The following is a 14,022-nucleotide window of genomic DNA, read 5'->3' as shown; positions in this document are numbered from 1 at the left end:
GTCGACATGGTCTCTGAGTTTATATAGATTATGAGTTTGATTTAAGAGATTGGGGATAGTGAAGTTCGATCGCTGCTCGCACGAGGAGAATCTGCGAACGGGGCGGGGATGGAGATTCGTCTCCCGATGCCAGAATTTCCACCCAATCTCGCTTTGGAGACGACGCTGGAAGCGAAACCAAGCGAAGAAGGCGATGATGATGTGGAGCTCCGTCAAACCGAACCGGGTCGGGTCGGGTCGGGGTTGTTTGGGTTTTGAATGGCGCAGGTGGCGACGACGACGAACTGAACGGCGAAATGGCTCGTACGGAATCGAGAAAAGGAAAAAGCGGAAGAAGCTCTTTGGCAACTTTGTGGGGGCGAGGCTACTGTTGGTGAAATTTCTGGGGGCATTGCCGCTTGATGCTGAAGATGATCAGGAAGATGATTTTTCTTAAATTGACTTTTTTTCGATTTGCATATTGTATGGTGTGAATATTACTATTTCGTTAACCGCCATATTTTGATGTTACAAAAACCTGAAACCCGTACGCGTGGATTTTATGCTCTTCAGAATGCGATTGCCTTGATATATTTTAATTCGATACCGTAAAAAATAGATTTAACCACGATTGCCACTTTCTCGATTGATCATTTAAAACATTGAAGTGTTAAGTAAAAATCTATTAATAACAGTTTAAATGGATCGTGTGTTCTATTTTTTTTTTTGTCTTTTTTCTCCCTAGAACCGGATTATATGTTTTAAATGAAATTATTGGATCCTTGAGGCTAAGGGCGAATCCCGAATCATCCCCCCTTGTTTTTTTAACCCCTTTTAAATACCTAAGCCAAAGATGCGATGAGAGATTTACTCCAGTCATTAGTTCATTTGTCCGGCCAAGTGGGCCGGAACCAATACTAGATCGATCGATACTTTCGGCCATTCCGATTGAAACTATTCATTTTAAGTAACATCGCGATCGCCACTCATCTCTTCCATCTCAGTCGCGGCTCCATGCCGGCCTTGTCTTTCGCCTCCTCCGTGGCTCCATTAGAAACACCCCATTTTGCTTAATCCACAAAAACTAAGACCCAGGCCTGCCGCCTTTCTCCCAAGCTGATGCAGAAGCCGACTATCCCTCACATGCAAATCCTTTTTGCCCTTCATGTTGGCGGAAATTGCACTGCCATCGTGAGCATTCGGCGCTCGGTTTCGGACGGAAGAGTCTTTCACCATTTCAAAAAACTCGATAAGCTGGTAAACCTATTCTTCAAAAAAGTTACAAAAAATATTTTCTGAAAAAATGATAGTTTATATTACTTATAAAAAGAAATGGAAATATTTTTATCACTCACGAAATCCGGGGTCCTTCGTCATTTCGCTATCCCGATTTTTAAATCACGACCAACAACATCGTCTTTGAATTATTATTTTTTCCCCATTTGGGTATCGACCTTAGAAATCCTTACTCGGGCGCTTCACTCATGAACATATTTCTTAAGCCCGTATAAAATTTTGCCCGAGCCTAGATAAACTCGCCGGGTTCAAGTAAGTGATCGGGTTTTAGTGCGATAATCTACTGGACGAAAAAGGAACCAATGATTAATGTGATGCATTTTTTTTTCACTAGAAAAGATAAGTTAAAAGACCCCAGATCTATTCGACATTAAGAAAAACAATTTAAACCATGTTTTCCTCCAACCAGGTAAGGGTCATGTATGACTAACAAGGTAGAGGTGCACCGGCTTCCTAGTAGCAAAAAACCTCGGATATGATTGGCTTTGCATTATATATTATTCGGATCTTTAAATTCCATGGTTAGTTTACGAATATGATTAAAATATTATGGTTGTTTAAATTGTAATGACCATAACCTTCTAAATTTAACGTTAAACTCCACCATTAGTTTACAAATCATTAACATAATCTTGTTCTAAGTATCGTGTAAATTATGAGATCTAACTAAAAATAGAACATGAGATATAGCGTAGTGGTGATATTGAGATTGGTTGATGAAGATACGATTCTATATAAATCCTTTAACACACTTTATTCTTGGAGGATACACATGTGATGTGCGTCCAACTTTGTCCGCTTATTTTCCAGAAAGCAGTTTCATGACGTTCCTGCGCCTTAAGATCCAGAGAAGAGGACTTCTTTCATCTTGATCTAGTGCATCATAATCAGCACGATACCTTGTGACAATGCGATTTAAGAAGGCCGTCAACATGAACTGCCTGCGGTGGAGAGGCTAGCAAACGAAGAATGGTCATTAATTAAAGGGAAAAAAATTAACACTAGACGAAGTAAGAAAAGGAACAACCCTTCTCAATGAACACAAAGGAGAACATATAGTGAAACAGAGTAAATCACAGACTTCAGAAGATGCAATTCCATGATCTTTGGCAGAAGCAGTTTCATAAAAATTGAAATGACCACTATAGCTAGTGGCATCACACATTACTGTTCATCAGCACAGCATAAAAGTCACCCATGAAAAGCTCAAAATCCTTTCTTTAACTCAAGACGAAACCTGGCACACCAATGCTATAATTATCAAATTCGTTCTTTACTTCATGCCAATGCTATAAGAACAACAATACCTCAAAAGAAAAATGAGAGAATGAATAAGTACCCGATACCCATTTATATCAGCTGCCTCTACCCAAGCTCCACGAACAGCGGCCCAATGCAGTGCAGTCTGCTTCACGTTGTCATTCACATTAGGGTGAAGATGAAGATGAAGGAAAAAGAAAAGAAAAGAAAGAAAAAAAAAATTGAAAAAATAAAAAATAATATTAAAAATTACCACATCAATGTCGGCCGGCGCCACTCCCACGGCCAACCAAAATTGGCGGGATGGACTGAATTGACATAAATAAAAAAGTTCCAGAGCCAGAATCAAGCGACAAAAATATTTATGATGAATTAGCGCGATTGCAGAATAAATTTAGGACTGTTTTGGTAATTTTCCCCTCACATTCACTTTACCCCATTCTTCAATGGCCATTTTAAAAACAATTCGTCATCCAACACCGACATACATCAAGAGCTACAACAATTAGTACGTTAAGACAGAAACAAGTAGGAAGCAAATGCTTCCAGCAGCAACTAACACACGCAAGCAAAGGAACAAGAAGCGAGCGACGAAAAGCAATACCTCAATGATGTACTGAAGGATGTCGGCGAAGTTGTTGAGAGCAGCCCACTGTAGAGCGTAGTATTCGTTAGTATCGGGTGTCGAGAGAGGCTCCTTCTTGCTCCACGAACTTGCTCAATTTCTCCAAATCGCCGTAGGCAGAGGCGGAGAACTCATCGACAGGGGGCCGCTTCGTTGGGAGGGTTTTGGGTGTTCGCCGCTGCGGAGGACTCGGTGACTTCGATATCCGACGAAGCCATACGAGTGTGACCTCAGGCGATCACTGCGGGAAAGGTTGAATGGTGATTGCAGGAATTGTGGTTTAGTTTGGGGGGTTTATGCCTTATAACCGTCGCCTGCTCACTGGTCAACTTCGATTTCTGGGTCAAACCCGAACCTATCCTTCCTTTTCTTTTCTTTTTTTAGCAGATATTTTGAAATGGGCTTGGGATTGAGAATTCATTTTCTGAAGGTGCCAAAAGAAAATCACACATTTAGTTCAAATTTAGTCCAAGCATTCTTTTGCACAACCATAGAAATCGAAACCTTTAGCTCGCGAAATTGAATAAGATAGGAATTGAACAATTATTTCATGAGAACAAAATAGAGCGCGAATAGGAATTGGATATCTGCACAGCGTGGTTTGCAGAATCTTTGTCTTTTTTAAATATATAATAGCCTTGTCTTTTTCTAAGAGTTGCTACCAAGGTTGACATATACGACTGTGATTTGTAAGAGATTGATTTATTCTCCTTATAAAGGGTGCTTTCATACATATTGTAATTGTTTTTACTTCAGTTTAGGACATGTGCTTTTCGATTCCATGAGTTTTGTTAGAGAACAAATGGTTTTAACGAGTTTAAATGCTGCAAATTAGTAATTATTAGAATTTCAACATTTCATGTACCTCTTCCTACTAAGTATTTCCTTGGAAATTTTTTACTATTTCCTCAATGTAACAATAATGCGGTTAATTACATAAAAATTTCCCTTAAGTAATATTTAACGGATTCCATTTTTGACTCTTTGATTTTTTTTTTAATATATACAAACTCCTTATGATTTATATTTGGATCTTTCCACTCTTTTCACATTTGATCCAGATTTCCAAATATTCTAAAAATTATGAAAACCCTAGATTTCATGATTATTGTCTTTTGGTTTCTTTTAAAACTCTTTTACTTTAGTGAAGAAAAGAAGATGAGCAAATTTTTGGCAAAAAAGGTAATGAAGAAGAGCAGATTTTTTTTGAAACTTAGGCTAGGGATTCATAATTCATTTTCTGAAGGTGCCAAACGAAAATTACACATTTGGTTCACATATGGTCCAAGCATTCTTCTGCTCAACCATAGACCAAATCGAAACCTTTAGCTTGCAAAATTGAATAAGATAGGAACATAATAACTATTTTATGGAAATAAATTAAAGCATGAATAAGAATAAAATATTAATTAAGTTTGGTTTGCAAAATCTATATCTATGTAAATATATAATAACTATGTCTTTCCTATGGGTTGCTATATATTAAGGTTGACACATAGGACTATGATTTGTAAGGGATTAATTATTCTCTTTACAAAAGTACTTTTCTACACTTTCCACTCATTTTACATCAAACTTGGGCCGGTGCTTGCCTAATTCGATTTCATGAGTTTTGTAATAGAAAATTTACTGCAATTTATAAATGATTATAATGTTTTGTGTCTCATAGTAATATATAGAACATGATTATTAATTGAATTATGATTAGATATTGCTTCAAAAAATAGTGCGTAAGCTAATAAGTTGAAACTAATAATATGTCTTAAATTCTATTGGTCCCATATGATAATTATAGTTATTATTTATTTAATCTAATTATTGCGTTTATTTTAAATTTAAATAGTTGATAATAAATAGTAAACTTATTTTTTTTTCTCAATGGATAAACAGTGATAACAATAATAATGTAATAATGACACAATAATCATAATTCAGTGATAAGTTCACATTATTAACTTGTGTTTACTTAAACTATCTATAAATTAGTCTTACGGCTGTGCATAAAAATAAATAGTAAATATAATTTCCGACAAGAAGCTACTAAGACCATAATATTAATTATATTTTCTACAAATTTTATTTTTATTTAACTTAAAATTATATTAGGGGTAGCTAAATATAAAATATAACAAACATAAATCCTTACTCAATTTCAGTGCAGGAATCAAGGAGTTCCCATCTCACATGATTGTCCTAGTCCATTCCATCTTCTTTTGCACGTCACTCTTGGGTAAAACAAATCGACAAAATTAACTATCAAGAAGACATATATTTAGACAAAAAGTTGTTATTAGTTTTGAAAAATTGACAAACTATATCCAAATGAATTATATTGGATGTGAATTGTGTACAACACATATTACACGTGCTATATACATATTTAAAATCGATCGTTTGACAATTTCGCTCCCAATTCATGAGACAACGTGAAGATGGAGTGCCGGCTTAACCCTTGGGTCTATAAAAGAATCCGAGGTTTTATGTTATGGTCGAGAAGTAATCTATCCATGTATTCGTATGTATCTCTGTTTCTAATTCAAAAATAGCCTTAAAATGACTATTCATGCAATTGTTATCTTCATTTTCCTCTCTTTTAAGACTAACTTTCCCATCTAATATAACCTCAGTTGCGCCTCGGGGCATCCTCACAACTAATTATCAGATAATGCTACGCTTGCCATGACCATCGTTTGAGAAAAAGAGAGTAACGTCAACATCACCTCAAAAAAGAAACGAAGAAGAAGATTCTTACGATCACAAGGCAAAGAAAGAAAAGAAAAAAGGCTTGGGGGAGGGAGGAGGTTTAATTAATATGGTTCCAGACGCGCTCCAATAGAATTAAGATGTGATCCTGTCCTTCCGAAAAAGCCAACGATCCTGCCACCGCCTGGTTCCGATGGGATGCGAAATTCCGTTACCGTTTCATTATCTCCATTTGACCATGCTCCATAGTAAAGTCCGAATGGCCCATAAGTGGTCTTCGTGGTAAGTATTTTCAGGTTGTGGATGACAGCGCGAGGACTGCTTCCATTTCCGCTCATCAATCCCGATATCGAAACTAGACGCTCCTTAGGATAATCTAGAATGGCCTGCAAGAGTAGCAAAGCGAAACACGTTTTGCTTGTGTAAACGTATGAAAGCTCGAGATACCGGATGCCAATAAGAAGTGCCTCGGTCTTCGATGCAAAATACTGTGCTACATAAAGCTATGAACATTATGAAAAGCAACATGTATGCATGAACGACTTACAGACAGAAAAAAGACGAGAGAGAGAGAGAGAGTAGACTAACCCTGCTGCATCGAAGGTGGTCATTTTCGCCGTGTTCAGAGCCTAACACGAAGGAACCATTGTTGTCGTACGCAATCCTGATGGAGTGAATTCCTATGTATTCAGTTATGTAAAATTCCCTCACATCGGTATGCACTCCATCATCCCATAGAGTCCCTTCAGAGCCTCCAAAGGGTCCAACCGTTTTGAAAGGATACAGGTGCGGTATGGGCTCCGCATACACTCCTATGGAATTGAGAGTCTCACCGTGTCTTCCATAAAAGCCAATGATTCTGGTCCCGGTCGATGGATACCAAAAGTACTTCCCTGTCTCCTTGCCAAAGGGACCGTATGTTCCTCTATTACTGTGAAATGCGAGCGATTGAACAACAGCATTATCGTAGTTGTCATCACCATCCTCTTGCTTGTAACCAGAGATCGATGTCAAGTACTCCCGTGGATAGTCCAATTTAAACTGTGCAATTTAAAAAGTATCTCTTAGAATTGGACGAGTGGAATAAACAAGATCTATTTGTCGAGTTTAATTCAAGATATCACCGGACCAGACACATATCAACATTGTCTTTGCCAATGAGATATGAGTAAGTAAACAGTGACGAATCGGAGAGGGAGAAAATCACTAACCATGGTGAACTTGGCCTTGTCTTCTCCGATGTGGCCACCATGCATACCTGAGCGAACTTGTTCACCACTCTTGTCATACACAAACATGATGTAATGGATGACATCGCTGTGCGTTACCCGAACCTCTACCACACCGTTGAATTTCTTGTCGTCCCAATCACGTCCACCTTGGCCTCCAAATGGCCCAATTGATCTAATTGGGTAGAGATCTGGAATCGGTTCAAAATGTGCTCCAATTGCTTCAAGATGTGTACCACTCTTCCCGTAAAATCCAACAATTTTGCCACCCGTTGCAGGAGATGAGAAGTGCCTTCCCATTTCAACACCAATAGGCCCGATTGTCCTTTTGTTAGTTTGAAAAGTGAGAGATGTAAGTCCGTAGGTTTCTTTGTTAGGTTGAAACGTATACCCGGATATTGAAGTTAGATACTCATTTGGATCATGTATTTTGATCTGCAATAATAGATGTGACCATTAAACTCACGATTTAAGTCTCGAAAGAGTCCTGCCAATCTTGGCAATGCAAGTTCGTAACGATTTTCCAAAGCATATGTATGTACGGAGGGACATACCGTATGGATCTCGACGTTCCTTACTATATGAAACTTGTTTTGATCAATGCCACCATGAGTCTCCGATTGACACAATTCTTTGTTCTCCTCTTCATACTGAAATGTGATTGATCGGATCAATGGCCCTTTGCTTGTTTCAAATTCAACAATGATTGTCCTCACATTGGTATGCTTATCGCCATCATCCCAAAATGACGGATTCGAACTCCCTAATGACCCCACAGACTTAAAGGGATAGAGCTTGTTAGAGTATAACTCGATGTGTGCTCCAATAGATTCGAGAAAATCACCACCCGTCCCGAAAAAGCCGATAATTTTCCCAGCTTCTGATGGTAAAGAGAAGTACTCCCCTTCCTCTCTACCAAAGGGTCCCCATATTCTTTTGTTTGTTCGAAATGTGAGCGAGTTGATAACGCCGGCGAAGAAACCTGAAATTGAGGTTATAAACTCATGCGGGTAACGCAATTTAACCTGCAAATTACAAGTCATTAAACAAGATCATATAGGGGTTCAATGGATATGAATCATTGCATAACATTGGTAAACCTAATGCAAACCAATATAATCAATTAAAAGGTTATATAAATCATCAACTTCTCTTTTCCTCGCCGAGACTTCACGTCCTCTATTTCAAAAGAACAAAGAAAATAATATTGAGGTTTCATTTATTTCGCAGAAAATAAATAATTTTGAAAAACATTTTCCTAAAAATGATCATTTGTATCGCTTATCATAATTAATCATTATCGATAACAATTTATGTTATGGACGATGAAATTTTTTTCATTTTTTATTTTTATTTTTGTAAGCCATACAAGCGATCATTTTTGAAAATATATTTTTCAAATCATTCATTTTTCGCAAAACAAACGAACTAGTGTTCCTAAAAGTTTCTTCTCAGTTGGCCTTATCTTCAAAAACTACAAGCAACCACCTTATGGAAATCCTAGGGATTGATTTCAATCGATTTCCAATCGAAACCTCCACAATTCTGATCCTTACATTGAAAAAGTAATAAAGGAAATTAGTTTACCAACCTCATATATATGTCCCCCAAGATTTTGACCATGCTTAGTGGATCGAATAGAACCATCCGGGTTGACATAATCAAAATCAATGGAATAAATGAAGTCTGAGCAGCGAAGAACAATCCTCTCTATATCAACGTATCTTCCATCATCCCAACGATCTGCACCGTCGCCTCCAAAAGGTCCAAAAACCTTAAAAGGATGAATATGAGGAATTGGCTCATAAAAAGCTCCAATGGACTCAAGACGAGAGCCATGGCAACTCCCGTGAAACCCGACAATTTTACCGCCGGTGTATGGAAATGAAAAATGCCTCCCATTATTAGCTGTTCCAATCGGTCCATGATCATTTCTATTAGTATGGATTGTCAATGACTGAAAAATGGTGCATTCAGAAACTTCTTCAGTGTAGCCCGAGATGGAAGTCAAGTACTCACTTGGATGGTCGAGCTTAATCTAAGGAAAAAAATCAAAATTCAAGAAGAGGTGAGGAAAACAAGACACAAATTCAAGAGAATAACATATTTCTAAGGAGATAATTATGTTCACTTTTTTTGGTTTTGTGATGTCTCATTTCTTCCGATTTTTCTTTTAACTGCTTTTGGCCCCATATATTTCCCTATAACTTAAACGAGCGGAACTCAGCTATACAATCCAAAATTTTTTCTTAAAAAAGAAAAAAATTTGCAATGACTTACCCGATATGTTTCACCTCCACCTGTGCCATGTATGAAGGGCCCAACTGGACGTCCACACTTGTCGTATAAAATAGAGATATACTTGATTGTTGAATCGAAGCCTACCACGATTTCCCTCACATCTGTATATTTCCCGTCATTCCAAATGTCTGTACCATAATCACCCCCAAATGGTCCCACAACCTCAAAAGGATACGCACGAGAAATTGGCCCAAAGTGTGCTCCAATTGAATCAAGATGGACGCCACAATTTCCATGAAACCCAATAATTCTTCGGCCACCAACTTCCGAATGAAAAGATAGCCCATTTCCAGAGCCAAATGGTCCATATATCCTTCTGTTGGTATGGAATTTGAGAGATTGAATCAAGATAGGAATTTGGTAGTTTCTTATATGCCCTGACATTGAAGTCAGGTATTCATTTGGATAATCTAGTTTGACCTGCAATAAGTGCAAAATTTTTTTGTAAGTGTCACCATTCTCTTTCAAGATTAATAGGTAATTTTGTTCATATATGGAACCTAAATTTTAGATTTTTGTCTGTCCCTTTGATTTGTTGTTCCATCTACACGGACTTCCTTTCAACAATGCTATATGAGAGTTCATATTGATCATATGATGGGTTTTTGCTTCTTGTGTCATATAGCACATGATTACTTCTCTCAATCATGATGATCCAGAGTCCAGAAAACATACAACCCAATGAAATTTTTAAGAGTAAAAGGATACTAACCGTAAAAATGTTACCACAAAGATGTCTGCCGTGCTCCAAAGAACGCACCAAACACCCGTCTTGATCATAATCGATGGTGATGGAATTGATAACAGAGTCAGCGAGGACTCTAATTTGCCTTACACCAGTGTATGTTTTATCATCATAAGCACCGCCCTGTTGATCTCCATGCGGCCCATCGGATTTCAATGGGAGAGATCCATCAATGCAATCAAGATAAGGGCTTCTCACCAACTTGTCCAATATTTCATGCCATTTATCTTTTGACTGATCGCTAAGGTAGGAACCTAATCTTTTAAGGGCCGATGGATGACCTCCTGCATAATGAAATAGACTGAGAGACAACTCCTCATAGCCTTGTTTAGGTTCTGATCTCTTGAAGGCATGGTGACAAAAGAGTTGAAGTGCGTGGTCTGGACTCAATCCTTTGACAATGTACTTTTCATCTACCTTGAGATCTTTCAGCAAATGTCGATCTCTTGTCGTGATCAAGATTCTACTCCCGGCGAAAAAGGATTCTCGATCTCCGGCGCCCGAAGTACTCCATGTGTTCTTTCTTAGTAACATTATCAAGAACAAGAAGTATCTTTTACGATTCATGCTACGCTTTATCTCATTGATGTTGGAGTGAATGTCATAAATCACTCTATCCACCTTCGTGAGATTTCTGAGTAACTTCTTTTGTAAGCCGAGATGATCACTCTGATTCCCTTCTCCAATTTTACCGAGAAAGACAGAATACTTGAACTCACGACGAATGCCTTCACAAGCAACTCCGGCCACCGTTGTCTTACCTATTCCTTCCGCACCACATATGCCTATCATGCGCACAGCCTCCTCTTGGCCATTCCTTAGTAAGGAAATCACATCGTTTGCCAAACGATCTACTCCAATTGCATTTTTCACAAAGTAGAGAGGCCATGTTTGACGAATCTTATCGGAAAGGCAGTCGACTATAAGTTTAGTGAACTCCGATTCATTGCTGATGTTAAAAGTAAGTACATAAATTGTATGAGCAATATGTATGAGAACATAAACAGACATGTGCGTTTAAGATGACGCATGACAAAACATTGTGCTCTAATTAAACGTGGGTGTATGAGATATGCATAGAAGAATATCGAGCATATGATTAAGGCCCCGTTTGGTTCAAAGATTTGGAATGCTCATTTGGGCTATAAAGTCCCTTGGCCAAATGCAAATGGTGTTGGCAACTTTTTTACTCACTTTGGGGAGATGCAATTGTATTTGGAATACTCTCCAAGGGACTTTCAGCCAATGCAAGGGTGGAGGTGCTTTGAGAAGTTACATTTTCGGAATGCAACTTGCACTGTTCATCATGACTGTTCATCTTCCCCAGAGGCAGGTCCGGCGGCTGGCAACCGCCGCTTGAGGGCTAGTCCGACCCCGGCGACCACAGGTGGTGGTGGCCGGCGACTAGATCTGGCCATCGGCGGTTGGTCGGCAACCAGATCTAGCCGGCAGGGTGGCCGGTGGTTAAGTTCCACCGAAGCTTTTTTTTTGAAATATTAGCAAAAGTCCTTTAGCCCAAGTTAATTTTAAAAAATACTTACCAAACATTACTTGCATTTCAAAAAACCACTTTAATCCAAAGGTATTTGCATTTCCCCAAATGCATTCCCGCAAAGTCGAACCAAATGTATCCTAAATCACTATTGGCATTGACATGTATAATAAAGAAATGGTCATCAAGTAAGCTCTACTTTCGATAGAAGCCTCATCCTGCGGCAGAGGAAGGAAGGTGGGTCTAGTTTGTTTGTTTTTTCTCTTTTATTGGCGTTTCTCGGTCGTCTTGCGTCGCGCCGTACCATGCATACGAACTATGAAGAAGCAACACATTTCTGACTAAGGCCATAAAACAGTTAAAATTAAGTAAAAAAAGCATTCTTCGTCAGTACTTTCCTAATTTCTACTATGTTCTCATGTTTTTAAGTCTGAAACTCCAAAATTTGGCCCAAAAAGGGGTATGAAACCTCAAAAGGAACTTGTCGCGGAATAAAATTAGTAGACTCTATTATACATTTTTTCTTGGAAGTGAACCGATTCAAACCTAGTATCTTGTTTGCATTTGTCTCCCTTTGTAGTTTTAATTTTGGTTACCTAATCCTCAAAAATGCATACAAGAATCTTGGGGAAATTCAAAACGGCTTTTTGCTTTGACTTTCTTAATATTTTAAAGGAAAAAATATCAAAAAGTATTGGCTCTCGTATCATATAATATTTTTTGGAACCACTTCCAGCTGTTCTTAAAATTTAAAGTATTAAATAAATACGTAATTTAATATGTAATTACTCTGATATGAACCTTGAATTCCTACAAATAGCATTCCAATTGCATCTAACATCTGGTCCTATTTACAAATTTGTCATTTTCATTTCAATTTTGCCCTTCCCACCGTTTCAAATTCACCTACTATGAAAATTCGCTTGACAAAAACCCTAACCCCATCTATACCACCCAATGCTCAGCCCCTCCCCTCAGACCCCCACCGCGCCATCACCACCGGCCACCAACCACGACCCGGGCTGAGCCAGAACCCATACAGCTCTGCCTGAGTCAAATCCGAGTTGAACTCAACAGATCTGAGTCGAGCTCGACGCAGAGCATGGTTGAGAAGAGGGAGATGCGGAGAGCATAATGAGAAAGAAAGATTCACAGAGAGGGCTTAGTTGTTATTTTTCAAAATATGGCAACAAGAATTTTCTGGAAAGACGAAAGAGACTTATACTAGTTCAATTCCCTCAAGAAAACCTATTCCGTCGATTTTTCACAAAAACCGTCTACAAAGCAGACAAACCAAAGAAATAACTTCAAAAAAGGAACAATCATGGATGGATGGCGATACTAAGCTTCGACATGGAGAAAGAATCACAAGTACGTACCCACAAGCGTGGTTCTGCAAATGGAAGCCGGAAAGATGCGTGGCCTCTACTAGGGCATCCCTCCATATTTTTATCTGCGCGTCGTCTCTCTTGCTCTCGCACAACCTCTCGAAACCTCGCGCGAACTCGCTTCCACTCGTCAACTTCGAAACATCGTCCGTGCTCACGCCATGGAAGACCGAAATGGCCACGTGACCGTGGTTCTTGAGCTGCCTTCTGCATTCGAGGATCTCGACCAGCTCATTCAGGCACGACTTGGAGTCAGCATAGTTTTTGGAGAACACGATGAGGGCGAATCTTGAGTGGCGGATCGCTCTCGAGAGCTTGTCATTGATCTCCTCCCCAGCGTCCTCTTTGTCTTCGTCGCTGAAGTAGTCAATCCCCGCCTCGTCCAGCCTGCTGAAGAGGTGCGATATGAAGTTGTTCCTCACATCCTTGCCTCTGAAACTCACGAATACGTCATGTATCCATTGATGAGAACACATGGTTCCTGTCCTGTTGGTATGTGGTGTAGAAACTTATATCGTGAGACCATATGGGTAGGGTATTTATGTTAAAAAGACATTAAGAAGAGACTTCTTCATGATGAGTTCAAGGAGACAATTCACATTTTGACATTGAGATCAATTTGAACATGCATGCTCCTTGTCGTACAATAATTTATTCGGGGAAGACGAAACGATTGGTGGGATGCATTTATTTGACCAAAAAAGTCAGTTGACTTAATTAGAGACTTGTTCGTGATTGGTTTTACGAAATCCGAAGTCTGCAACTTGGATTTACTTGGCAAATTTTATCGGTTCCAACTAACATTTATAGAATTCGACCAAAAAAAAAAAACCAACATTTGTAGAAGAAAACCAATTGAATGGCAGGTGCAAAATCTCTCTCTCCCCGTGGATTGTACGTTCAACTTCGTACAAATGCAGAATCAAATATAAAAAGATTAATATCACTAAAAATCTCAAATTAGTATATAAATTTATTTAAAATTAATTTTTTAATCGTCAAAA

The 14,022-nt window shown here is 38.7% G+C and overlaps 1 protein-coding gene and 1 pseudogene across 1 annotated transcript; both read right to left on the bottom strand.

The window, feature by feature from the left end:
* Positions 1–2,074: 2,074 nt before the first annotated feature.
* LOC130135506 (probable protein S-acyltransferase 23) lies at positions 2,075–3,378 on the bottom strand (annotated as a pseudogene).
* A 2,424-nt stretch (positions 3,379–5,802) lies between these two features.
* LOC130135463 (jacalin-related lectin 4-like) lies at positions 5,803–13,496 on the bottom strand. Its single transcript, XM_056304830.1, is given in 10 exon segments — positions 5,803–6,249; positions 6,452–6,904; positions 7,075–7,527; positions 7,647–8,117; positions 8,684–9,130; positions 9,373–9,813; positions 10,106–10,639; positions 10,641–10,690; positions 10,693–11,087; positions 13,010–13,496. Coding segments are annotated over 10 exon segments (4,011 nt in total). The 5' UTR covers positions 13,495–13,496; the 3' UTR covers positions 5,803–5,967.
* Positions 13,497–14,022: the final 526 nt, after the last annotated feature.

Source organism: Syzygium oleosum, unplaced genomic scaffold, assembly GCF_021117445.2.
Source record: "Syzygium oleosum isolate NSW1041296 unplaced genomic scaffold, Sole_v2.1 Sole_v2.33, whole genome shotgun sequence".
Taxonomy (NCBI): Eukaryota; Viridiplantae; Streptophyta; class Magnoliopsida; order Myrtales; family Myrtaceae; genus Syzygium; species Syzygium oleosum.
This window is presented reverse-complemented; position numbering and strand designations above follow the sequence as displayed.